General features: G+C 34.7%; 6 protein-coding genes across 6 annotated transcripts; 4 read left to right on the top strand and 2 right to left on the bottom strand.

Annotated features, from left to right (window-relative positions):
• The first annotated feature begins 351 nt into the window (after positions 1–351).
• LOC126671660 (polynucleotide 5'-hydroxyl-kinase NOL9) lies at positions 352–4,177 on the top strand. The gene is made up of 9 exons (XM_050365446.2): positions 352–776; positions 1,182–1,279; positions 1,394–1,427; positions 1,758–1,927; positions 2,056–2,245; positions 2,391–2,571; positions 2,786–2,885; positions 3,634–3,761; positions 3,944–4,177. Exons 1-9 carry the CDS (start codon positions 595–597, stop codon positions 4,001–4,003), a joined length of 1,143 nt encoding a protein of 380 aa, XP_050221403.1. The 5' UTR covers positions 352–594; the 3' UTR covers positions 4,004–4,177.
• A 139-nt stretch (positions 4,178–4,316) lies between these two features.
• On the top strand, positions 4,317–7,228 carry LOC126671659 (probable myosin-binding protein 5). The gene is made up of 3 exons (XM_050365445.2): positions 4,317–5,531; positions 5,812–6,669; positions 6,836–7,228. The coding sequence occupies exons 1-3, from the start codon at positions 4,793–4,795 to the stop codon at positions 7,042–7,044; spliced, it is 1,806 nt and encodes a 601-aa protein (XP_050221402.1). The 5' UTR covers positions 4,317–4,792; the 3' UTR covers positions 7,045–7,228.
• Positions 7,229–7,388: 160 nt separating this feature from the next.
• On the bottom strand, positions 7,389–10,209 carry LOC126671661 (serine/threonine-protein phosphatase PP2A-2 catalytic subunit-like). Its single transcript, XM_050365447.2, has 6 exons — positions 9,810–10,209; positions 8,986–9,100; positions 8,497–8,605; positions 8,315–8,392; positions 7,869–8,060; positions 7,389–7,758 (listed from the first exon to the last, which is right to left on the bottom strand). The coding sequence occupies exons 1-6, from the start codon at positions 10,060–10,062 to the stop codon at positions 7,585–7,587; spliced, it is 921 nt and encodes a 306-aa protein (XP_050221404.1). The 5' UTR covers positions 10,063–10,209; the 3' UTR covers positions 7,389–7,584.
• Positions 10,210–11,345: 1,136 nt separating this feature from the next.
• On the top strand, positions 11,346–14,466 carry LOC126673609 (5-formyltetrahydrofolate cyclo-ligase, mitochondrial). The gene is made up of 8 exons (XM_050367816.2): positions 11,346–11,635; positions 11,731–11,871; positions 11,973–12,137; positions 12,788–12,829; positions 12,946–12,991; positions 13,462–13,532; positions 13,990–14,116; positions 14,205–14,466. Exons 1-8 carry the CDS (start codon positions 11,347–11,349, stop codon positions 14,215–14,217), a joined length of 894 nt encoding a protein of 297 aa, XP_050223773.1. The 5' UTR covers position 11,346; the 3' UTR covers positions 14,218–14,466.
• A 1,238-nt stretch (positions 14,467–15,704) lies between these two features.
• LOC126673610 (germin-like protein subfamily T member 2) lies at positions 15,705–16,787 on the top strand. Its single transcript, XM_050367818.2, has one exon. The coding sequence runs from the start codon at positions 15,720–15,722 to the stop codon at positions 16,476–16,478; it is 759 nt and encodes a 252-aa protein (XP_050223775.1). The 5' UTR covers positions 15,705–15,719; the 3' UTR covers positions 16,479–16,787.
• A 2-nt stretch (positions 16,788–16,789) lies between these two features.
• On the bottom strand, positions 16,790–20,536 carry LOC126673607 (transcription factor bHLH79). The gene is given in 7 exon segments (XM_050367814.1): positions 16,790–17,066; positions 17,068–17,181; positions 18,715–18,792; positions 18,899–18,967; positions 19,345–19,410; positions 19,588–19,791; positions 19,990–20,536. Coding segments are annotated over 7 exon segments (957 nt in total). The 5' UTR covers positions 20,287–20,536; the 3' UTR covers positions 16,790–16,937.
• Positions 20,537–22,902: the final 2,366 nt, after the last annotated feature.

Raw genomic sequence — 22,902 nt, 5'->3', positions numbered from 1 at the left:
ATTAAGTTTAATTAGAAAAAAGGATAGAAAAGGCCCTCAATTTATATTAATTAAATTGTAATTAAATATGATTAATTAGAGTTAATTAGGGTTAATATTTAAAATTAGGTTATTCCACTATCTTTTTTGGTCAAAAGGGTGAAACCGATCCGGTTTTTCATAGTTGTGGGGTGAATTGATCCGGTTTTGCGAGATTGGACTTATTTGATCTTTCGTGTCAAGTAGAGGGGTAAATTGAACCTTCACTCATTTTACTTTTTATAAAAAAAAATACTTTTATATTAGATAAAATCAAAAATAAAATGCATTCCTTTAAATCTAATTTAAAAAGCGACTTTCGAGATTAGGTCAAGTCTTGGAAGGGGCTCATACACTGTGCACACCGCTCGACTGAATTTGCTCGAAACAAGCAAAACTCTAAAACTATCGGAACCAAACCTACTACTCACTATTTTAGCATGACTTCCTGCAATTAACGACACAAAACACATTGCCAGCACGCATATATAACCCACTCTTCAACCAAACCAAATCCAAGAACAAACAATCAAACCAACAGAGACACTAAAACAAATAGCAAATTTAAGAAATAAAATGGCAGAGGCAGAAGAAGAACAATCACCAAGTATTCACATACCACAACAATGGTCTGATGCTGCAAATTCGATAGCTTATGACTCCTCCACTTCACCCCCTCCTATTGTTGTAGTTTGTGGAGCTAGAAACTGTGGTAAAACCACCTTCTCTCGTTACCTGCTCAACACTCTTCTCCACAGGTTAGCCTTTACTATATATTGTTTCTTTTTTTTTTAGTTCTGTTTTCTGATTGATTTGAGCTGTTTTAGTTTGTTTGATAATCTGGGTTTCTACTGAAGTCTCTAACTTTGTTGTTATTACAGTCAACATTTGATTAAAGCTTCATGCTTTTTTGGGAAGTTTTTCTTATGTAATGTGGATTTTATGGTCTAGTGTAAATTGAATGTAGGGTGTGTGAGGTTTTAATTTTGTTTATGTTTATGTATGGCACTGAATTGTTTTAATGGGCATTTGTGCTTGTTTAATTTGAAACTTCATTATGTTTTTCATGTGTGTGTTCAAGTTTGATTTGTTTGATAGGATAGAAAAACTGTTTCTCTCGTTCTCTGAATGATTCGAAGTTGCGGTATTTTCATGGTTTGCAGATATAGAAAGGTTGGGTATTTGGATACAGATGTTGGGCAGCCTGAGTTTACAACTCCTGGTTTTGTGTCTCTTACTATTGTTGATCAATTAACCTCAGGTAAACTAGTCTTTTTGTGCAGAAGAAGTCTTACTCTTAAATATTTCATTCTCTGAGTATTCTCTTACTTATTACTGATTAGGATTTTCCGTTGATTTTTGTTCCTTAATTCAGATTTGACGATTCCATGTCTTAAGACGCCTGACAGGTAAGTGCTGATGAACATGTTGCTGTGTACAGTTCTGTTTGTTGTATGGAGAATTGATGAAGTTGTTTTTAATATCTTTAATTGTGTACTTTGTTGTTATGTTAGTTGACCAGTGAATTGTTTTCTACGCTTATTGTGAACTTTTTAACCTTTACTGAAAGAGGATGTCTTTTGCCATACGTACCATGTTCATGATTGACGCTGCTGACTCTTAACTCTTTGTATATCGAAATTTGCATACGGGTGTCTTTTAAATTCCTGAATGAGGTTTTGCTGATAAAATGTAATGCACACAGTCATTGTTTGGTCCTTTTTTTTTTTCATTTATAGATGCCTTTTCTTTGGGGATGTTTCTTCGAAAAGAGATCCAGGGACTTACCTAAAATGCATATTCGCATTGTGTGGATTCTATTGGAAAGAATACCGCACATCTAACAATAAGGAAACCAGTGCAAAGTTTGAGTTGCCTCTTGTTGTGAATACACCTGGCTGGGTGAAAGGTATGTTTTTATACATTATTTCTCGCTAGTTTCTTTCTCATAATGTCCGTTTCTTAGTTGCATTTTTTAGTTTGTAATGGTAGATATTGGAAATAAGGATGCTAAATAAAGAATTGCATTTCCTGTAGGTGTTGGTTATGATACATTGGTAGATATGGTGAAATGCATATCTCCTACCCATGTAGTTAAGATAAATGTATCTTCTGAGAGAAAGAATTTGCCAGAAGGAGCATTCTGGCTTGACTGTGATAGCTCCGAGAATGAGGAGGTTTATCTTATTGAGATCAATTCGGCTCGTCAAGAATCCTTCAAGAAACCGTAAATTTTACCAAAACATATTCAAATTATACTAAATTTGATGTATATCTTCTTTGTCCATTGATGCGGCTCCTTTTGGGGAGATAAAGCATGTAGGCCAATCATTGAATTCACCCCTTTTGAGTAATCCTGTATTGTATGTCAGGGCGCTAATGCAAAAGGATGCAAGATTTCTGAGAGATCTACGACTAATGGCTTATTTCAGGCAGTGCATCCCAAGTAGTTTGAATCTTGCAACAATTAAGGAACTTGCAAATGCTTTAGCGTCTCACCCTCCTTATCAAGTTCCAATATCAAGTATCAAGATTAAACATCTACATTGTCAGGTTGGTCTAGGGCATCAAAATAACTGCTTTAGTGTTCAAGCAGATTGTCGCCCATTATATGCATCTTCCGGTACTATCTTGTGTTAAAATATACAAATGCAGATGCTAGTATCTATAGGTTGCAAAAATCAAAACTTTATGTGACATAAGTTTTGCTTGTTTTATCGAGTATATATCTGTGATTTCGTTTGACAGTTCAAAGGTGTTATGCCAGGTCCCTCATGCTGAAATCTTCTACAGCTTGAATGCAAGCATTGTTGGTTTGGCAGTTAGTTCTGAACAGATAGAAGACTTACCTTGGTGTGTTGGTCTCGGTATGTATTACTGTCCTTTACCGATCTGTCTGATCACATTTTAGTTAACTTTTCTTTACTTTTTTATTTTCAATGTATAAAAATCAATAGTGATAATAGACTGATAAGTACCAAAGAATGCTGGCCCTGGTGGACAGTTTCTCCTTAGAAGTCTCACTTTCATACATTCAACTATACTACCTTCTTCATGGCTGTTGAACCACACAAATTTAATTATTGATGTCTTCCTGAACTGGGAAGCTGGTGAATTACTTTAACGGATTAATGAAATTCAGAAGCCTTTAGTGTTTAATCCTATTGTAAAAGGTGGATTAGTTAGAAAACAGGCTTCAGCTCCTATATAAACACTATCTGCTTGCTGTACTTTCTTGGATATTATGTGGCAGCTTTAAGGGCTAGCATAAGCAATTTTTTTTTGTTTTCACTGCACAAGTATGTCTGATATTATGAATATAGAGAATCTCTGTTGAAAATTTAGCCAAAGAAACTGAAACCCATCATATCCAGATAATAAGCCAGTGAGGGAAAACTCTTGCAAGGAACAGATGTACACTTAGTTAAACTGCATTTGAGTGAGAATGGCCACTAGAAATTTAGACTTGATTTGGTTAGAGCAGAGTGTATGGCTTCAGAATGTTTCCCTTCCATTTTTTTAATGTTTTTTGTTACACATCTTTATATGAGCTGCAGTATATTTCAGAATTTAATCATACTGTGATCTCCTTTTGATAAACTTGCGCTGAACCAGGAATCGTAAGAGGGATTGATACATTAAAAGGTGTTATTTACATGCTCACGCCTGTTCCACCAAGCATTCTGGAAAAGGTTGATCTTCTTCTGCAAGGGTCTATCCAGATTCCTACTTGCTTGTTGCAGGTAACTTATCCTTTTTAATCACAGACTGTCTTTAAACCATGCTCTGCCGGTTTCCTATGTTGCGTGAAAATTTCTCCCGTCATATGTTTCAGCATTTCATTTTCAATTCTAGAAATACTTTTGAAACTCCCAAACTCTATAACCTGATAATTTCTTACGTTAAAAAACGGAATTCTTTTCAGGCTCAAGGATGCATGTCACCTTATATGTCTGCAAACGTAATTGTCACACAAAGTAGCTAATACCACGTTGTTGGCACAGTGGCACTCATATATTACTTCCTACAGAGTTGAATGTGTAATTTTATCTGTTTATCTAATTTTAGATATCTTAGACAATACCGCAGATTTCTGTGTGTAATCACAAGCAGTTGAGAGAGAGGAATTGGTACTAATATTTTATGTTTTTTTCCATGAGTCTAATAATATAATTCTAGTTTCTTCTTTAAATAAATATATATGTTGCTTAGATATATTCAAATTGTCTAATATGCTAATCATGCGTAATTCTAAGATATGTGTCGCAGTGTCGGAATCATGATACCTTGAGTTGAATTTTATTTTTGGTCATCCTGCATAAAAATGGTGGTCTTTGATTGTTGGATATTGCATGATATGCCGTTAATTCAGGTACATGGTCTGCATAACAAACTTTACATTCTCCCACAAATTTCTGCTCCAAATATAGCTAATAAAAGAAAATAACCACTAAAATTTTCAAATCTAAAAATGTAACATAACCTCACACTTTCTCTCCCCTGCTCCTCTTTGTCTTGTCCTCTTTCTTTCTAAGATAACACAAAGAGGACGAGGTCAGGATCTGGGTCTAGTTTTTTTTTCCATAAACCTTGGTCATGATCTTCAGCCTTTGAATTCTTCTCTTCTTTATCCAATTGCTGACAGCCACCTGAGTGTAGTAAGAAACAAAAAAAAGATTAAAAAGAAAGGATCTTTATAGTTAAATTCTTGACCCATTTCGGTTTTATTGATTTTGAGTTGATTAAGGGTTGAAAGCTCTAATCTTTTTATATTATGGCTAAGAGAACATTCAAGAATTTTGTGGAACAAGAACTAGGAAAGTTCCCACATTTTCTGATATATGCTGTGCTAGAATGGGTGTTAATATTCATGCTTTTTGTCGATGGATTTCTTGCGTTTTTCACCAACGAATTTGCCAGATTCTTCGAACTGAAAATTCCGTGTTTGCTATGCACACGGATTGATCATGTTCTTGTACATAGAACTCCTGATTTTTATTACAATGATTCTATTTGTGAATCTCACAAGAAAGATGTTTCTTGTTTAGCTTTTTGTCACAACCATAAGAAGCTTTCTGATATAAACAAAATGTGCGAAAGTTGTCTTCTTTCTTTTGCCACCGAAAAATCATCGGATTGCCATACGTATAAGTCTCTCGTTGGGATTTTGCATAAAGACATTGAGCTATTTGTCGACAATGATCAAGATCATCATGTAACACTGTCTTCTGGAAGGAGAGATGAGATGCCGCAGGCTGAGAAGATCAGCCTGCATTGGTGTTCGTGTTGTGGAGAGCCATTGAAGGCAAAATCGAAACTTAAGGGTAAGGGATCAACAAGCTTGACTTCACAGGGTCCTACTCCTTCACCAAGAGCACCATTTGTGAATTTGAGGAACGAGGAGCACCGCAATATGGTGGACCTGTCGCGTCTTAGATACGCAGATCTTAAGTTTCCAGATAATGATTCAGAGCTAAATGAAGTTGAAGATGGTCTAAATTCATCACATCTTGGTAAGCAATGTGCCTATTCGTTAAGCGTTGCGATAACATGAAAATTAATGGTTATGATTAACAATTATTATATTTAAAGGTTCATAAATACAAGCACAACAATCTATCAGCAAAGCTGTAAAGGTATCGTAGAATTTCACTTTTGAAATTCTATGTTACAGATAAATTTGTTGAGTCCTATATTACGGCGTTCTGAACCCATTTTCAAAATATATTCTCGATGAAATATCATTTTATCGTTTACCGTAAAACATTTGCGTTTCGTGATTTTGTGCATTAGCTAGGGTAGAAGTAAAAGCTGCTTCAGTGCCATTGCTGACAGAAGCGGAAGAAATACATGAAGATAGAACTCCACCATTTGGAAGAACAAACAAGTTCTTTGGAATTCCATTAACAGATTCAGCTAACGCCAGTCCGAAATGGGTTACAAGGATTTCAAGAAAATCACCACTGGAGAAAACAGAATCTGCTTCGGATACTACAGAAGGGAACGCACATAATGAATCAGACCGGGACTTGATTTTGCACCATCTAAAGGGACAGGTTAAACTCGACCGGAAGTCGCTGATGGCTCTGTACATGGAATTGGATGAAGAAAGAAATGCTTCTGCAATTGCAGCTAATAATGCAATGGCGATGATCACCCGGGTACAGGCGGAGAAAGCAGCAGTACAAATGGAGGCGTTACAATATCAAAGAATGATGGAGGAACAGGCAGAGTATGATCAAGAAGCTCTGCAAGCAGCAACTGAATTACTAGGCAAGAGAGAAGATGATATTAGAGCTTTAGAGGCTGAAATTGAAGAGTATAGAGCAAAATATGGATTCTTAAGGGAAGAAGAAGAAGGTTTTGAGGAGTCTGGAGATGATGATTACCGCTCTCAATCCTTCTCGTCATATACTGAAAGATCCGACTATCTCACCCCAACCTATTGTTCCATTGATGGCGGTACTAATGGAGATTTTGTGCATATTTCACCATCTTTGGGTGAAGAGAATGGAGGAGAGATCCCTGTCAGATTACAGAGAGGAGGAAGAGGTGGTTACCTTGGTCGGTTACAAAATTTGAACAAAAAAGCTCACATATTCTCCGACGATGGGATTTCTGATAATGCTACCCCAGTGGATGAAGAGACAGGTAACATTTTATCAACATTGCATGGAAACTGATTGAAATCCTAATTTTCAGCTTTTATTATTTCAGTATTTATGTTTCTCGTGCAGTATAGTTTTTTTTATCAAGTGCATTTCAATATATCCTGTAATGCATCATCTGATAAGTTTCTTTTTTTATCCTAAAACAGTAGGAGATAGCAAAGTGATGAGGGAATTACTGCATCTTCATGAACGAGTGAAGGCTCTCGAAGCAGATGGTGAAATCTCAAAGAATGTTAGTCCTGCACCTCAAAATGATGGCAACAGAGAAAAACTTTTGACTGAGATATGTGATAATCTTCACAAGCTTCGTCACTTCATATCATCGCCCTTCGTTGGGGATGATAACGATGCATGAGTCTCACCTACATCATTTTCCCACATTGATTATTATAGGTTGCTAAGATTCAATGTATAGATAACACTTTGAAAAGAAACTGTATGCTGAACTAGTTTTAGCCAAGGTATGAAATGCTTACTCATTTGAGTATCCGAAGTACCGCATTGTTTCATTTTTAATCAAATGTTCTTTCCTTCTCTCACTGCAAACTGTAAGCATTTTGCATTCTGAACTACTGTATGAGAGTCACCTGCGGAAAAGTTTAAAAACCAAAAAATGGCAAAAGACAAACTTGTATAAGGCAAAGAAGAGCTTGTTATTGCTGTTTCATTCAATTTTTAAAATACAAGACACGGACAACCTAGAAAGTAAAATCTATAAACTCACATTAATACAGGAATGAAATAAAATATTCAAACAAAAAGAATGATAGTAACAATGTTTTTCTTTTTGTCTCTTTATCGAGTAAACACAAAATTTCTTCTATTCTATAAGATGCATCTACAAAACCAGCATAACAAATTAGAAACACTGCCAACTGTGGGCATGCAATTACAATTACAAAAAATAGTCAGGAGTTCTGCGTGTGGTGTCGGGTTCAATCTGACGAGGTGCGGGATCAAATTGAAGGAAATTCTGCTCCATATTTTCCCCAATTTCAAGAATTGCAGCCATATTCCCACATCTGTAGCAGTAATTTGGTGCACTGAAAACCGTTACTACATTCTTGTCCTGCAAAATTTTGAAGTAGGGACATTAAAGATACATGTGGGGGAAATTAAAGATATATGTGGGAGCTCCCTGCTTTAAATAATTCTATTTTTCACTAAAAATCCCCAAACCTGAGCCCAGTTGTATCCTTCCATAACGAGCTGGTGAGCTCTGGAAATGAGTGTGAGGCCATTATTGTGGTTGAACTGTTGAGAAATATCTTGTCCAAAAGTGTATCCAGCTCCACGAGGAGAAATTCCCCAGCCACAGCGATCATCTGGATCAGACCAAAGGAGATCACACATTGGACCTTCATGAGGGACCTATGCATCCACAAAATTTATATGCAGCCAATTAGAAAGGGGAAGTTACAGAAAATAGTTCATAGCAAAAATTGTAGCAAATGAATTGGTTTAGGCTTTATTTTCATAGAGTTATTTTATCATCTTAATGAATTTGGTTGGCAATAGATCAATCAAAACTCTGCAGCACAGTTATAAGTTTACAATAATAAAATTGACTTGCAAAACGTTATTAAAGTAAGTGTACAAGGAGCAGCATGTAACAGTATGCATACCTCTTGTATACGGTCTAAGGCACGAATGTTGTCTAATGTTTCTAAAGATGGAGAGAGCCCACCATGCAAGCAGAAGATCTACAAGGTAATAATACATTATCATCAAATAACATCACAAAACAATTAAGAAGTTATGTCCATGAAGAATAATCAAGAAAAGACAATATTTTAAAAACTCAGACCTGACTCTCAATTAGAGCTGTAAGAGGTAGATAATCAAAGAGGTCAGTGAAATGTTTCCAGACATTGGCATTTCCATACTTCCTTAAGCATTCATCATAAAAGCCATACCTGGAACAAAGAAAAACTTAATTACTAATATAAACTATGTATTTGACAATGCAACATGACCAAATAATTGAAACACAAGGCACCGACCAGTTACATCCTTTGCAAGATGCTCAATAACTTGATAAACTATAGCTCTTATTACGACTAGAATGATAAAAGGAGAGATAACCATTTGCATTCGAATGGAAGAAAATTGGACAATATAAAATATATTAAGTAATGTACTTAGTAATTTTTATTCAAGAAAGTTTAAAATTAGCAAACATGTGAGAGAGAAGTTTAGACCTTACAATTCCAACTGCCAGTACAGGTTTATCCAACTGATGAAGACACTTTAAATGCATCTATAACAGGAAAACTCAGAATAAATAAGCTCTTACACTTGAGTAATCTGACGACTCTCGTGATTTCCTCTTAGAATCGTAATCCTATCTCTATATCGTACTTTCAATGCCACTAAAAGAGTCACAGTTTCCACCGAGTAATATCCTCGATCTGCAAAATAGCAAAAGAAAAACAAGTGTAAGTAAACCAACAAATTTTTATACTCACAATGTGAGCATGTGATTCGAAACAAAGGAAGATAAGCTTAGCTATAAACTTTAAAAGGAATACGACATATACTCCACTTGTGCATTCGACATTCCCATATTAGAAATTTAAGCTAGGACCTCCATACAATTGACCTAAAGTAGTCAAAACAAAGAAATTTGAAGGCGATAGCCAAATACTACTTGAAAAAATGTAAGAAATGAAAAGCAATAGCAAATTTTCCACCATTAGGAATGACACCTCTTCATTATCATTCCGATACATAACTTTTGGTCAATAACATTTTCTGCAGAAATCATAACAGACAGGATAAATGGAATAAGCTTCCAATAGAAGCATTACGTAGTACTTGTACTATAAGCTGACTCACTAACTTAAACAATTTCTTTCCATTTTCCAATAGTAGCATAACAATTGCAGCTTCCTACCTCATCTATTAAGCAGTTAACTTAACTCTATCTTAGCCTTGATTCTCATTCGCTCTAAAACAAGCTACGTCGAGACTATCAAATCAGTAACCAATTACACTGAAACAAACTCAATGAACATAACAATAAGGCTTCAACATTTATATTGCTAAATTAAAAATAAAAAAATAATTTTTTCAATTATTTATCCAAAAAAATTAGGGCAACTTAGTTGAGAAACTAACCAACATAGTCACCCATAAAAAGGTAATTAGTATCAGGAGCATTTCCACCGATACGAAACAGCTCTACAAGATCATGAAACTGGCCGTGAATATCGCCGCAAACGGTGACCGGACATTTAACAGGCTGAACATTCCATTCCTCCACCAGGATCGCTCGTGCTTGCTCGCACAGTGCCTTCACTTCGCCTTCTGTTAACGGCTTGCACTGCATCAAATGCTCGATCTGTCTGTCCAGATCAACGTGAGACGGCATCGTTTCAAATAGATTCTTAATTCGATTACTATTATAGGATTCTGATTCGATTTTGGGTGAGATTACATGGCCAGACTGAGAGATTTGGAGATTAGGGTTAGGGTTAGGATTTTAATTTGTTTAACCCTTTGAGCTGAGAAAGAAAGATTGGATGTGTAGTAGTGTAGTGGTCTATGGTCTTCTATTTTTTAGTTTGCATTTTGGTCCCTTATTTTTGTTTTATTTATGTTTGTCTACTCTTGTTTCTGAAATTGTCGATTTCTTCCTAAATCTTCAAGTATCATTTCTTGGTAACAGATCTTACATATTTTTAGTACATTGATTGAAACTTGTGTTGGTGTGTGTGGAAGAAATAAACAATCAAGTACAGTATGGATTTTTTTTTTTTACAATTATATGCTCTCAAAATTTAAATATTAGTATTATTTTTATTACTAATTTAAGTATCACCATATGTTTCTTGGAAATTAGATTTGAAACAGATGAATTGTGATTTTCAAAGTGTATTTTATATACTTTACCATTAGATAAAATTTATTATAATTCATTCAATAAGCGAACAAAATAATATTTATACTATAAAAAATAAATAACTATGAAAGACACATACACTTATATTTAAATATTATCATAATTAAGACTTGATGTTTTCAATTGCAAGAAAAACACTAAAAATATAAATACAAAAAAGAGTTGTTACTGTCATACCGTTTATATTTAATCTTTACTTCCTCTTTTTATGAGATTGTAATATTGAAGGGACGTTTTTTTAAGCATAATTTTTTAATTTTTAAAAATCTAATTTTGGATTGTAAATTATAAATGTAAGTTTTTTTACTAAGATAAAAACTAACTAGATTAGTTGTTAGATTAGATGTTAGATTTTTTTTTTTAATTTAATCCGCCGAAATTACAGGCCGCTGAGGTCGGGGTTGAATCCGTGTTTTCTAAAATGTGCATCGGACTGGTCATACTACTTGCTTATAAATGTGATTAGATGGCTTATTTAGTAACTAAAATATTTTGTGGATGATTATTTCCGTACCAATCATCGTTTAATCATGAAATGAATAAGTCGTTATCATTAAAAAAATATAGTACAAAGCTTAAGAAAAATGTGAAAAGCGTATTTGAATAATTTTCATACTTAATGTGAGAATAAATTTTTTCAATTCTAAACAACTAAGGGGGTAATTGGACAATTTCCATACTTATTGGTGAAATCTCAATTTAATCGAAAAATTGGGGAAAAGACCTAGAAAATTAGAAACCGGGTGGCGCAAAATGCATTACAAAAAGATTGGGCAAATAATGTGGACAACTATGCTCAAACAAGGGGTCAAGACAGCAACTTTCATGATTAAACCCCTCACATTTTCACCAACCACACTCTCACCGCCACCACCGCCACCACCTTCACTCCTCCGCTCATTTCTCCGGCCAACCACCACCATGACCACAAACCAACAACCACCCACCAATCTTGACGAAATCTTCAAGCAAAAACGGACACTTCGAACCAAAGTCCGTAAGGCCCTTAAGTCAATGGACCCATCTCTTCGATCTCAAGAAGGTAAATTTATAATCCAATCCATCAATTTAATCATAAATTTAGCTTATTTAAATTGTTTATTTAGTTAATTCTCATTCGGGTATTGTTGTTTTTAGACTATGCAATTCAGAGGTTGGTTTTGGAAGCTCCATGGTTTAAGTGTAGCAAGAGATTATGTGCTTATATAAGTTGCAGTGCTTTACGTGAAGTTGATACTTCTATGTTGCTGAGGGAAATTTTGCGAAATTCCGAAAAAGGTTAAGGTTTAAGCTTTAATGTGCTGTAATTTATATCATTTGATGCTCAATTGATATGTTAATTTGTAAAAATGTCTTCAATTTGCTAAATTATTATTCAGATGGTGGTGATCAGACTGCGAAAAAGCTTTATGTTCCGCGTGTGGAGGACAAGAATAGTCACATGCGAATGCTCAACATTTCAAGCATGGATGATCTGATTGCAAACTCTATGAATATTTTAGAACCAGCTCCTGTAGATAGTCTTGGAAATTCACGGGAAGATGGTCCGTGCACTATATACTATATAGTATTTTTAGTGATCATCCATTTGGATTTTATTTTTGCACTTTCCTTAATTTTATTTTTCATAATTTGACTTGTGTGTTAGAGAGAATTCAGTTTTAAATATTCAGTTCGTATATTAGCATGAAATGTGTGAAGTGTTTAGTGTCTATCAGAAAATAGCTGATTCTTTAACCTATTCTCATTGTTGTGAACCACCTCAGAATTTAAAACATTGTTTTATGCAGCAAGGAGTTTGAGCGGTTAACAACAATTTTATGCTTACGTTAGAAATGACAAACAAGAAGCTGGAATGTAGAATAGCATTGATCTGTCTTAGATTTTGCACTTTGTTGTTGTCATTGACATAGTAGTGCATAAATGCTTCTCTAGGTTTAGAGACTTATCATCAGCTTTCCAGAACCTCGCCATATAAAGTTGTGTTCTGTTTAGCGGTGTGACCTAAACATGCCTCGCATATGTGTAGTACATCTCTCTACATGCTAGCGTGTTTTCTGTATTTATCTTTGAACTATCATAAACTTCATGTGCACATCATCTAGAAATTGGATAGCTGAAATCTGTATTTTGTTTACTAATTTATTTTGTTTTAAATTTTACTAATAGATATTAAAGATCTGTAGTGGTGCAGTATTGCAGGCAAGTGATCCAGTTGATTTACTCCTCCTGCCTGGCAAGTTTTGATTTTGTGATTCATTTTCCTTCATTTATTGCCTGTAACCATGGGATAACGTTCATCTTTGGAAAGCCGCACTGTACAGATGACTCATGGTCTTGTTATGTGCCCAGGACTTGCATTTGAAAAATCTGGAAAACGCTTGGGCCGTGGTGGAGGGTGAGCTGATGCATATTCGTCTTACCTATGCTTAATCTCTCGAATAACCTGAGTTGGCAGGTCTTATCTATTTACACCAGACACACACGCACACGACCTCCACATTATTATAGTTCTTATACACCAAGCCTTGGTGAAGATAACCTTCATACGCATACTAATGCCTGTAATCTCAACCATATAATAATCCTACATTTTGCAAGGCCAGTGAAGAATATTGGTATCTAATTGCTATAAAATAAAAACTATATACTTCTGTTGCTATTAAGAGTAGATTTGATAACTTGGTGTATAGAAACTTTAGAAAGTGTTACTGATGATCTAGTTTTTATGGCCTTTGAAGTCTTTTAATGTTGATATTATCCTGTAGTAATTAGTTATTACAGTTCACAACTTTATATTTCCCGTGAATTGTGCTGCTCATTAGTTTGTGTATTTTCTTCTCGACATATGCGATGCAAATTCAAAAGTTATTATGACACCTTTCTAAGAAAATATCAAGAGCTTGCAAAGGAAAAGAACTGGAAGCAGCCTCTCCTCGGTATATCTCTACATTTTTCTTTTCATCTGAATAACAATATGTAACAAATGTGCAAATGTGCAAATCGTTTATAATAAAGTCAACCTATGTTATTATTTTATGAGCAAATTACTAATACTATGAGGCCCCGCACTTAACAGAAGGGCCTAATAGTTAACGGAATTGAAAGTGAGGGACCATTAAATAGAAAAGTAAGGTACCAAATCATTTGAAAGTGTGGTATCAAATCGTTAACAAAATTAAAAGTGAGAGACCAAATCGTCAACAAAATTGAAAGTGGGGTACAAATCGTTTGAAAGTAAGTGCAGAAATTAACGGAGGGGTCTAATATTTAACGAAATTGAAAGTAAGTGACCGTTAAATAAAATCTTGAAACAAGGGTATCAAACTATTAATTATGAGCCCCAGAGTAATTTGCTCTTATTTTATACTACTAAATATTGTTCTGGTTTTACAGTTGCACTCTCTTACTCCGTACAAATCATGGACGAAGGGGAAATACCTGTAACTGAACATGATGTATTGGTGGACGCCCTTGTGACTCCATCTGGAATGATTCCCATTACCCCTTCTGCTTTAGATAGGTCTTGCTAATTGGATCTCTCTCTTTAATATTTTCATAACGAATTTTAATTAGTCGTCTTGATTACATTATGACTTCCGCAATTGCAGAATGCAGAGTTAGCACTGGACTTTCAAATCACACTTTCACGCTTCTTTGATGGATATCTTTAAAATACTTAAACTGGTTGCGTTATAGAACGGCATAATGAAAATTGCGGTTTTAGGTTGTATTTTCTGAGTGTAACCAGCAAACTTGATGTATCTGAAAATTTACAGATTGAAAGATTGTCATGCGTTGTTTTATTTTGTTTCTCAAAAGTTTTTGGACATACTTGCATAATGAAATGGAAGTACTTACAGTTCTGAGTTACTTTATCTGCATTATTTGACAGGGACTGATTGTAAGGTTGCTAAGTCAGAGAGTGACATTTTCTTTTTTAAATTGCATTTTGGAATGTCTTTTCAATTTTATGTATTGACAAAACAAAATTGGTGAGATGCTGCGAGCCAACAGTCAATTTTTGGCTCTTGGCTGTACAGTGCAGGTGGGTACCTCTCAAGTCTTGAATTGGAAGGCAACTGAGAGGCGCCTTCTCTTCAAGTAAATGACAATGGACAAGGACATCTATACATAAGTCAACAGTATGATTTTAAACATCTAATAGCGGACCGATACAGAAATATCTGATTCGTATTTTCACTTTATATAGGTTTTGAGTTTGAGTTTATATACGATCACATCCATGTGTATAGATAGGAGTTCGCCCTTAACTTACCTGTTTTAAACATCTAATAGCGGATTAATGAGAGAATAGTCTGATTTGTATTTTCACGCTATGAGAATCTATTCAGGATTTTTGAGTTTGATTTTTCATATGTCGCTAGAGATATCCCATCGGTTGAAGACGACCGCCAAATTGGTCGTCCATTCTTATGCAACTACTCCAATAATAATAAACTTCCCATTAAGCTAATTTCTTTATTATTAAGCTCAAAGACTAAAGTTCCAACTTGCAACAGCAGCAATCAAATCCACCAAGACTCCATTGGTTTTACTGCGTCATGAGCACCTTCTCTTCCAACTTAGATTAGGTAGCAAGTCTCTGTAAGTATAAGCCATTGAATTCTGCTTGCTTGTTTGTCAAGGATGTGATATTCTTAACAGTTTTTTAAAAACCAAACCGGTGAACGAACAGTTGTGGCCATCAGTTCCTGGTTCAGCTGGTTGAACCAGTTGAGTACAATTGTAAAATAAAAAATTGGACCTAGCATGTATGGTCTATGTCCCTATTAGCAATTTTTATAGCCCAATATTTCAGTAAACAAAGTTATTCTATACCAAAATTTTCATGATAAAATTGAATACTAAGAAATTCAAATGAAAATTGCCAATGTCAGACGTTTTTTTTAATGTGTATGTGTCATTGAACCATATGGTTTTTTAGAAACTCGCCAGTTTCCAGTTCTTAGGGGTTAGATGGACTGGACAGTTGGCCGGTTTCAACCGGTTGAACCGGATGGTTAGGTCCAATTCATCAATCCTTGATTTTTAACTGTATCAGTGTATTGCGTGCTCTCTTGGTCATCTCAAACGTCCATTTCATTGACTTGTTCCTACAAGAAATGGAGGGTCTAAAATGTATAAAACTCATATATAAAGAACCACCGTATCCATATCCTAGTACCATCTCCTCATTCTATTTTTGGTTCATTCCTGCAATGGCTAGTTCATCGTTTTTTCGTGTTCTATGCAGCTCGATTATGTTATTACTTCTTCCCATGCATATAATCTCATCCGATCCCGATCCGCTGCAAGATTTCTGCGTTGCAGACTTGAAAGGTTCTGTCTCTATCAACGGCTTCCCTTGCAAACTTGCAGCAGAAGTAACCTCGGATGATTTTTTCTTCACTGGTTTGAGCAAAGAGGGCAATACAACAAACAAGTTTGGTTGGGCTGCAACTCCAGCTAATGTTCTTGCATTTCCCGGCCTTAATACCCTCGGAATTTCGATGAATCGGGTTGATTTTGCCCCCGGTGGTCTGAATCCTCCTCACTCGCATCCGCGTGCTACTGAGACAGGAGTGGTGATTCAAGGGAAGCTTCTTGTTGGATTTGTGACGACTAGTAATGTGTTTCATTCTAAAGTTTTGAGTCCTGGGGAGATGTTTGTTGTTCCTCGTGGACTTGTTCATTTTCAATTAAATGTTGGAGAAGGTAAGGCTCTACTTTTCACTGCCTTTAACAGTCAATTGCCTGGTTCTGCAGTTGCTTCAACAACTCTTTTTGCTTCAGCACCTGAAATTCCTAATCAAGTCTTGACTAAGGCCTTTCAAGTAGATGATGGTATAATCAATACAATCAAATCCAAGTTTCGATCTTAAGCATTCTTGAAAATCATCGTCTATGTTGCACGAAAACTTATCGAGCGTTACGTTTCGGACATTTCATTTCCATTTTTGCAAACGTTTCTAAAATTTCGACACTTATATTTATAAAATGATTTCACCGTTTTCTATTGCAACGTTTTCGTGCTAACATAGGTGATGGTTACTTTTGTTGTACATAATAATAATACAAAGATATCAGATTGTTGATTTCAATATCAACCAGATATATTGGAGATACGAAGTGAAAATAACAAGCAATATTGTAACTTTCATGGTTAATACGAGTTCTTTTGTGCACTATAATCTTCAAATTCAATTTCAAATATTTTCATTTCAACATCTTATATCTAGGAGATTTTGTTTAGTAACTAATACAAGATAGTACAAGGAATTCAGTCAGATGATACATTTAGGATTAGATGCATTTTCTACAAACTATATGAGATTACACCATCAATAATAGTCACACATAGTACATACATTAATTGATCCACTGGATGTAGAAGCCAATAATGAATGTCCCCCAAGTAAATAAATGGGTGAAACAAACATTGTTATTGCTGATTGTTTATGTTGTTCTTTCGAGATTTCCGCCTATCTGCATATGCAGCCATTCGTGGTGCGATGCCTGAGCATAGTCTCTAGCCAATTGAGCTCCAAAAAGCATTCCAGTTGCATCAAATGGCTGTGCAACAGCCTACATCACGAAATTTGTTAGTTGGAAAAAGTGCGACAAATTTGCAAGCGTTAATTGATATGATATTTCGATTTCATGTTCTAGTCGTATTTGCTAACTCCATAGTATAAGCAACTTTGATATCCTAAAAAGTTAAACTGGCGGACGAGTAACAAAAATGTATATCCGAGACAAAGAAGAGTACATAACTGTAGCAAGTTAGCTTCTCATGTGACGTAAGTCATCAATTGCTAACTAGGAGTTTGAATTTTGCTTAATGGAAGCTAAGAGCATCTCCATTGCATGTTGTATTTTTTATGCTATTTTTAGCACAAAATAAGATAAAATGCTACATATAGCACATATTATTGAAATTTGCTCCATTGCAAAATGCTAAACTAAATACTAAATTTATAGTTTTATAAGTGATTATCATTATTGATGGCAAATCTGTAAATAATTTAGATATAATAAAATTTAGCATATGCTAAACTTTCTAACAAATTTGGCACAAAGTTTAGCATATGCTAAATTTAGCACATGAAATAGAAGTGCAATGGAGATGTGTTTTTTATACTAAATGCTAAATTATAGCATTGTGAGGTATTTTAGCACTAGAGTGGAGATGCTCTAATATCAACAATAAAAATTGCTACTATAAAAGGAAAAACAATGTTTAGAGTCACTGGCATTATCCCGTCAGGGTGGGATATATGGGAACTAGAAGATTGTGCGAAAGCACATCCTAGAAAATCTGAAGCAATCCAAGATAGAAGATTGATTTTTTAAAAAACTCACAGAATCCCAACTATCATAAGGGTGGACAGAAATTCACTTGGACGCCTTGAAGGAAACTTCAAGGAAAAAAAAAAGAACATAATTCAGAAGATGTAAAATTTTTCATCACTTAAAATGACTAGCTAATACAAGTGAGAACACCAACAGAAGGAGTGGTATAGACTCATGAATGTTCAAATTATAACGTTCTTGACCATAAAAGTTAGGGATAAGTTCATTTAATATCCCGTGGTTTCAACTTTTGACAAACAGATCCTGTGAAATTTTTTGCATGTGGTATGAACTTTTTAGCAAAAAATGTCCAATTTTGTTCGTAAAATCAGTTGAATGACTTAATTGACATAAATAAAATACAATTAAAGTCGGTCAACTTATTTTCAGTCCAAACTAGTCTAAACATAAACAAAGGTATGAAATTATATTAACAAAATATATTTTTAATAATCCAGTAAATAACAATCATAATTTGTGCATGTATTCATTATAAAAATTGGACATTTTTTGCTAAAGAATTCATATCAGAATACCTTTTATGATGTCAAAATTATTACAGAACCCTTTGTGTCAAAAGTTGAAAACCACGGGATAGCTAAATGAATTTATCCCTAAAAATTATTCATTTTTGATTAATTATCAAGGGTCTAATGCTAGTTTCTAAAGAATTTGACAGGTATAAAAAGGCTAGTAATCTTGTAAGAAGAAATTGTAGGAGCTAATTGCATCAATGTCTAAAACCAGCCAGCAGGATACACTTACATCTTTTGGATGAAAGCTTTCAACAGAGGGGTTCATGTTCATACTAGAATTGACTGCTTCTAGCTTCATTGACAGGAACTGCGGAAAACAAAATTAAAGGTAGCACAGGTGAGGTTCAGGTTCAGCATAAAAGGAAGCATTCCAATTTACCGAGACAGTAAATAAGGAAAGAAGAAGATAGTACCTCAACTTGGCGTTGTAGCGATTGGATGTAATTAATGATCTCATCAAGAACAAGAGCTTTACCAATAACCTGATTATATAAAAGGAAACATTCCAAGACTTAATTAGGAAATTACATAGACCTCCTAGAGGTAAACAAATACCCAATACATGCATATGAAACATGTATTAGCGGAAAGGACACAGCAGATTCATATTATATCCTCCTAGTCTGAATTTGGTAAAACAGATAGAAACTATATTGCACAGTAACTTACCGGTTTCATACGTTTTGAAATTTTATTCCCGTTTCAGGAAATAGTTGCTTGAAACATGTAATCTTTATATTTATAAACTACTCTTATAAACAAATATCTTTTCTATTTCTTATTTCAGTGTTTTCCGTTTCCATGCAACATAAAATAGAAACATCAGTACAATTAAACTAAGTAAACAAATGGTAAGAACCTTATTGCATCCAGGGACCAAATCTTGGAGTAATTTCATCCTCTCACTTATCTTTTCTCTCCTCGCCTGCCAAAAACAAATATATTATGAGCAAATACGTATCAACGGAACATATATAGTAATAAAAGTATACTTAGTAACGGATTAAAAGCTGGTTTAACTTAACATGATGAAAATCTACATCAACATCAACATGAACATCAAAATTAAATATAGTAAGCTGAAAAAGCTGAAGAAAATTACTCTCTCTGCTAGACTGTGACTATCAGTTGCTTGACCCCTTCTAGCTCTTACATGAATATAATCCTGCTTAGGTGCATCCGATAGTTTACCGTTTAGCTCAGCCGGCTTCTTATCAGTACCGGAATTTTCTTCTACTTCGATTTTTGAGTTACCATTCTCATTTCGCCATCCCGATACTTTCAATCTCTTAACATTCGAATCATGCTGCACAACAAACAACAAATCACCATCAGAATTTGCACAGATCAAAGGCTGAAACGCAGAGTTTCAAACTTCTCAGTTACTTAACTTAATTCTATTACAACAAAATTATGAGTCTACTTCAACTTACAATGACGTCTACCACATGGAAGCAAATAAAAACAAAGACAAAAAAGGACATAAACGTAATTAAAAACAAACCAATTCATTGCCACTGCTTGAAGTAGAAACAATCTTAGATGACTCATCCTCTGAGCTAAAATCCCTCCGCTTCCTTCCGCCACCAACGCTCTGCTCAGTCACCGTAGATTCCTCCATAGACCCATCTCTATCACCAAATCCACCGCTCAAATTCCCCATTCTGAGCCCCAAACCACCGCCGGAAGGCCCGGAACTGCCGTCTCCGTTGAGAATTGGAAAAGGCCAAATCTCAGTTAAAGTATAAGAAGATGGATTAGCTGCAGAAAAGGATGTCTCGTTTATTAAAGGAGGATCCATATTAGTAGTCAAGAACTGTAAATTTTGTTGAATTGGGATCTGAATTGTGGTGTTCTTGGACTCTGGGTGAGTGAGTTGAGTGAGCGAGTGGGTATGTGTGTGAGAGTGAAAAAGGGTGAAGTTTAATTTGTGAATTTATATGAAGAGTTGAGAGGTTAGAGATGATGTGCGCATTGCGCTTAAAGCGCAAGTTATCATATTTTGGACAACTATTGCTCTCTCTCTCTCTGTTCTGTCTGTCTGCTCTCTTTGTTGTCCATTCTTTTGTATTCTGCCAAATATGCAAATACTCAATTATGTTTCTTTTTTTTAAAACTTTTTTTCTATTTTTTATATGATATTATAATTGTTTTGATTTATTTTTCATATTTACTTAAATTAGTTGGATTCGTTAGTAAAAACAATCAATATAAATAATTATGTAAAATGCTATTTAACCCACTATTTTGTACCTTCTTCGTTATCTCTTCTTATGTAGCAACATTTAATTTGTCTAATTCCTCTTAAAAAATGTATATCTCAAAAAACAACTTTTAATACATCCACTAGTTTGTTGTTACGTCAGGTGGTTGAAAAAATGGGTTAAAAAGGAGGGTTATATAGCACTACTCAATAATTATTTAGATCTAAAAAAATTTTACTCATCTTAGCATAAGTGAAGAGTTATTTATAATATTCAGTGTACGATTATCATTATGTGATAGTAAAAGAACGCGGTTTAGTGGTCAAAATGTGGCCTTAACCGCATTCTTTTGCAACTTATCGTACTAAAAAAGTTGCCACAATATTTGGTATTTGCCCGTAATTAGATGGAAGTGTGCATCACATCTTATCAAGAATAGGCGATGTCCTTATCTTAAAGCTGTAAACAAACTAAGTTGATCGCGAACAACTTGACGTTTAGTTCAATAAAAGTTCAAAAATCATATCGAGTTTCATTTTATATTATTTATTTAAATGAGCCAAACCTGGACAATAAGCTCGTTTACATTCACAAACAACTCGTTTAATTGTTCGTGAACAAACTCGATTAACAGTTAATGAACGAGCTCGTATAAGAGCTTGATAAAGAGTTCACGAATTCTTTTGTATAGGAACTCGACAGAAAGTTTGTGAAGGAGTTTTGATAAAAAAAAAAACAAAAACAAAACTACATGGTTCATGTTCGTTCATATAGCTCTTGAACAAACGAGCTCGTGAACAAGCTCATTTAGTACCCTCACGGTCTCGTTCGTGAACTTATTCATTTGACAGCTAAACGAATGAACACGAACCGAACATAAACTCTATAATTTTTAAATGAACCGAACATAAACACCTTCTTCAAAGTTCGAATGAACATGAATTGAACATGAACACCATGTTCATATAACAAGCCGAACATGAACACCTCAAAATTCGGTTCGCCTTGTTTCATTCACGCCCCTGCCTAATCCCAAATTAGAAGATTTCAAAAGAGATGGGCCATGATAGCACAACCCTTTTTCCACTTAAACCAAGTCTTGAGGAGACCGGCTAGGAAAGAAAGACTCTTATAAAAGTGGGGACACATATTAATATACTAAACAAAATGCCCTTATAAGAGCTTTTATCATATACATAGAGCTGAAACTCAAAGGAATTGACGAAGGCCTACACAAGTGGTGGAGCATGTGGTTTAATTTGATACAATACACAAAATCTTACCAGCCCTTAACATATGAACAACAAAACTTGTTCTTAACAGGATAGTACTAACTTTTATACGAGTGTTGCATGGCTGTTGTCGATTTCTCTACATGTGGCTCGTCCGTGCTTTTCGAGGCGCTAACTATGATTTAGCACGGTAAAAAGGGATGGAACTTCATATTTTTAGTGCATATCAGTTAGTTAATTTTCTTACTTTCGATTAGCATTTCATTAGCTGTCTAACATGTCCATACTCCCTATTAGCTCTCGAGACTCTTTATGTCTTAGGTTTAGGCCCAAACTTTCCATAAAAGCCTTCGAATTTTTTTTCTTTCCTTTCGCCATTAAGTTTTCCCCTGAGATTCTCTTTCTTTTTGTTTTGTCTACTGGAACTAGCCCTAGCATTTTACCTTTTTAGACTTAATTGTCATCTTTACTGCTGTAAGATTTATAGCTCACTTTGAGTTCGTATATATTAGGTAAGTATAAGTTTGCTTGTAAATAAAATTTCAACAATTTAATAATTATTATTTCCATGAATTTTTATTTGAATTACTATTTAAAAAAAGACTTAATCACCAAACCCTCCCCCACCTTTTAGCCCCTTTTCAGTTGTACCCTGACGTTGCAATTTTATCAGCTGCACCAAAACTCGCACCTTTGGGTTTCAATTCCACCCTCAAAATCAAATTGGACTGTTTTCCACTCGGAAAAAATTCATAATAACTCTTATAAAGTACTTGTTTGAACTCCTTTCCACACAAAAAATTAAAAATGTATGCTTTATTATTATTTTTTCAAATGGAGAATAGATCAATTTAATACTTGAGGGTGAAATTGAAATCCAAATGTGCGAATTTGGGTGCAATTGACAAAATTGCAACGTCAGGGTGCATTTGAAAAGAGGTTAAAAGGTGGGTTTTTTTTTGTGATTAAACCTTTGAAAAA

This window comes from Mercurialis annua, linkage group LG3 (assembly GCF_937616625.2).
Source record: "Mercurialis annua linkage group LG3, ddMerAnnu1.2, whole genome shotgun sequence".
In the NCBI taxonomy this organism is placed as follows: domain Eukaryota; kingdom Viridiplantae; phylum Streptophyta; class Magnoliopsida; order Malpighiales; family Euphorbiaceae; genus Mercurialis; species Mercurialis annua.
Note: the sequence above shows the minus strand (reverse complement) of the source record. Positions and strands in the feature narration are given on the sequence as shown.

Coding starts and splice junctions, on each gene's coding strand:
- LOC126671660 (XM_050365446.2), top strand. CDS start 595: ATGGCAGAGGCAGAAGAAGAACAATCACCAAGTATTCACATACCACAA. Junction 1,280..1,393: donor TGTTGATCAATTAACCTCAG/GTAAACTAGTCT, acceptor TCCTTAATTCAG/ATTTGACGATTCCATGTCTT. Junction 2,246..2,390: donor CAAGAATCCTTCAAGAAACC/GTAAATTTTACC, acceptor ATTGTATGTCAG/GGCGCTAATGCAAAAGGATG.
- LOC126671659 (XM_050365445.2), top strand. CDS start 4,793: ATGGCTAAGAGAACATTCAAGAATTTTGTGGAACAAGAACTAGGAAAG. Junction 5,532..5,811: donor TCTAAATTCATCACATCTTG/GTAAGCAATGTG, acceptor TTTGTGCATTAG/CTAGGGTAGAAGTAAAAGCT. Junction 6,670..6,835: donor CCCAGTGGATGAAGAGACAG/GTAACATTTTAT, acceptor ATCCTAAAACAG/TAGGAGATAGCAAAGTGATG.
- LOC126671661 (XM_050365447.2), bottom strand. CDS start 10,062: ATGCCGTCTCACGTTGATCTGGACAGACAGATCGAGCATTTGATGCAG. Junction 9,101..9,809: donor TTTTATGGGTGACTATGTTG/GTTAGTTTCTCA, acceptor GCTATTTTGCAG/ATCGAGGATATTACTCGGTG. Junction 8,606..8,985: donor AGTCGTCAGATTACTCAAGT/GTAAGAGCTTAT, acceptor TCTTTGTTCCAG/GTATGGCTTTTATGATGAAT.
- LOC126673609 (XM_050367816.2), top strand. CDS start 11,347: ATGCATTACAAAAAGATTGGGCAAATAATGTGGACAACTATGCTCAAA. Junction 11,636..11,730: donor ATCTCTTCGATCTCAAGAAG/GTAAATTTATAA, acceptor TGTTGTTTTTAG/ACTATGCAATTCAGAGGTTG. Junction 12,138..12,787: donor TGGAAATTCACGGGAAGATG/GTCCGTGCACTA, acceptor GTAGTGGTGCAG/TATTGCAGGCAAGTGATCCA.
- LOC126673610 (XM_050367818.2), top strand. CDS start 15,720: ATGGAGGGTCTAAAATGTATAAAACTCATATATAAAGAACCACCGTAT.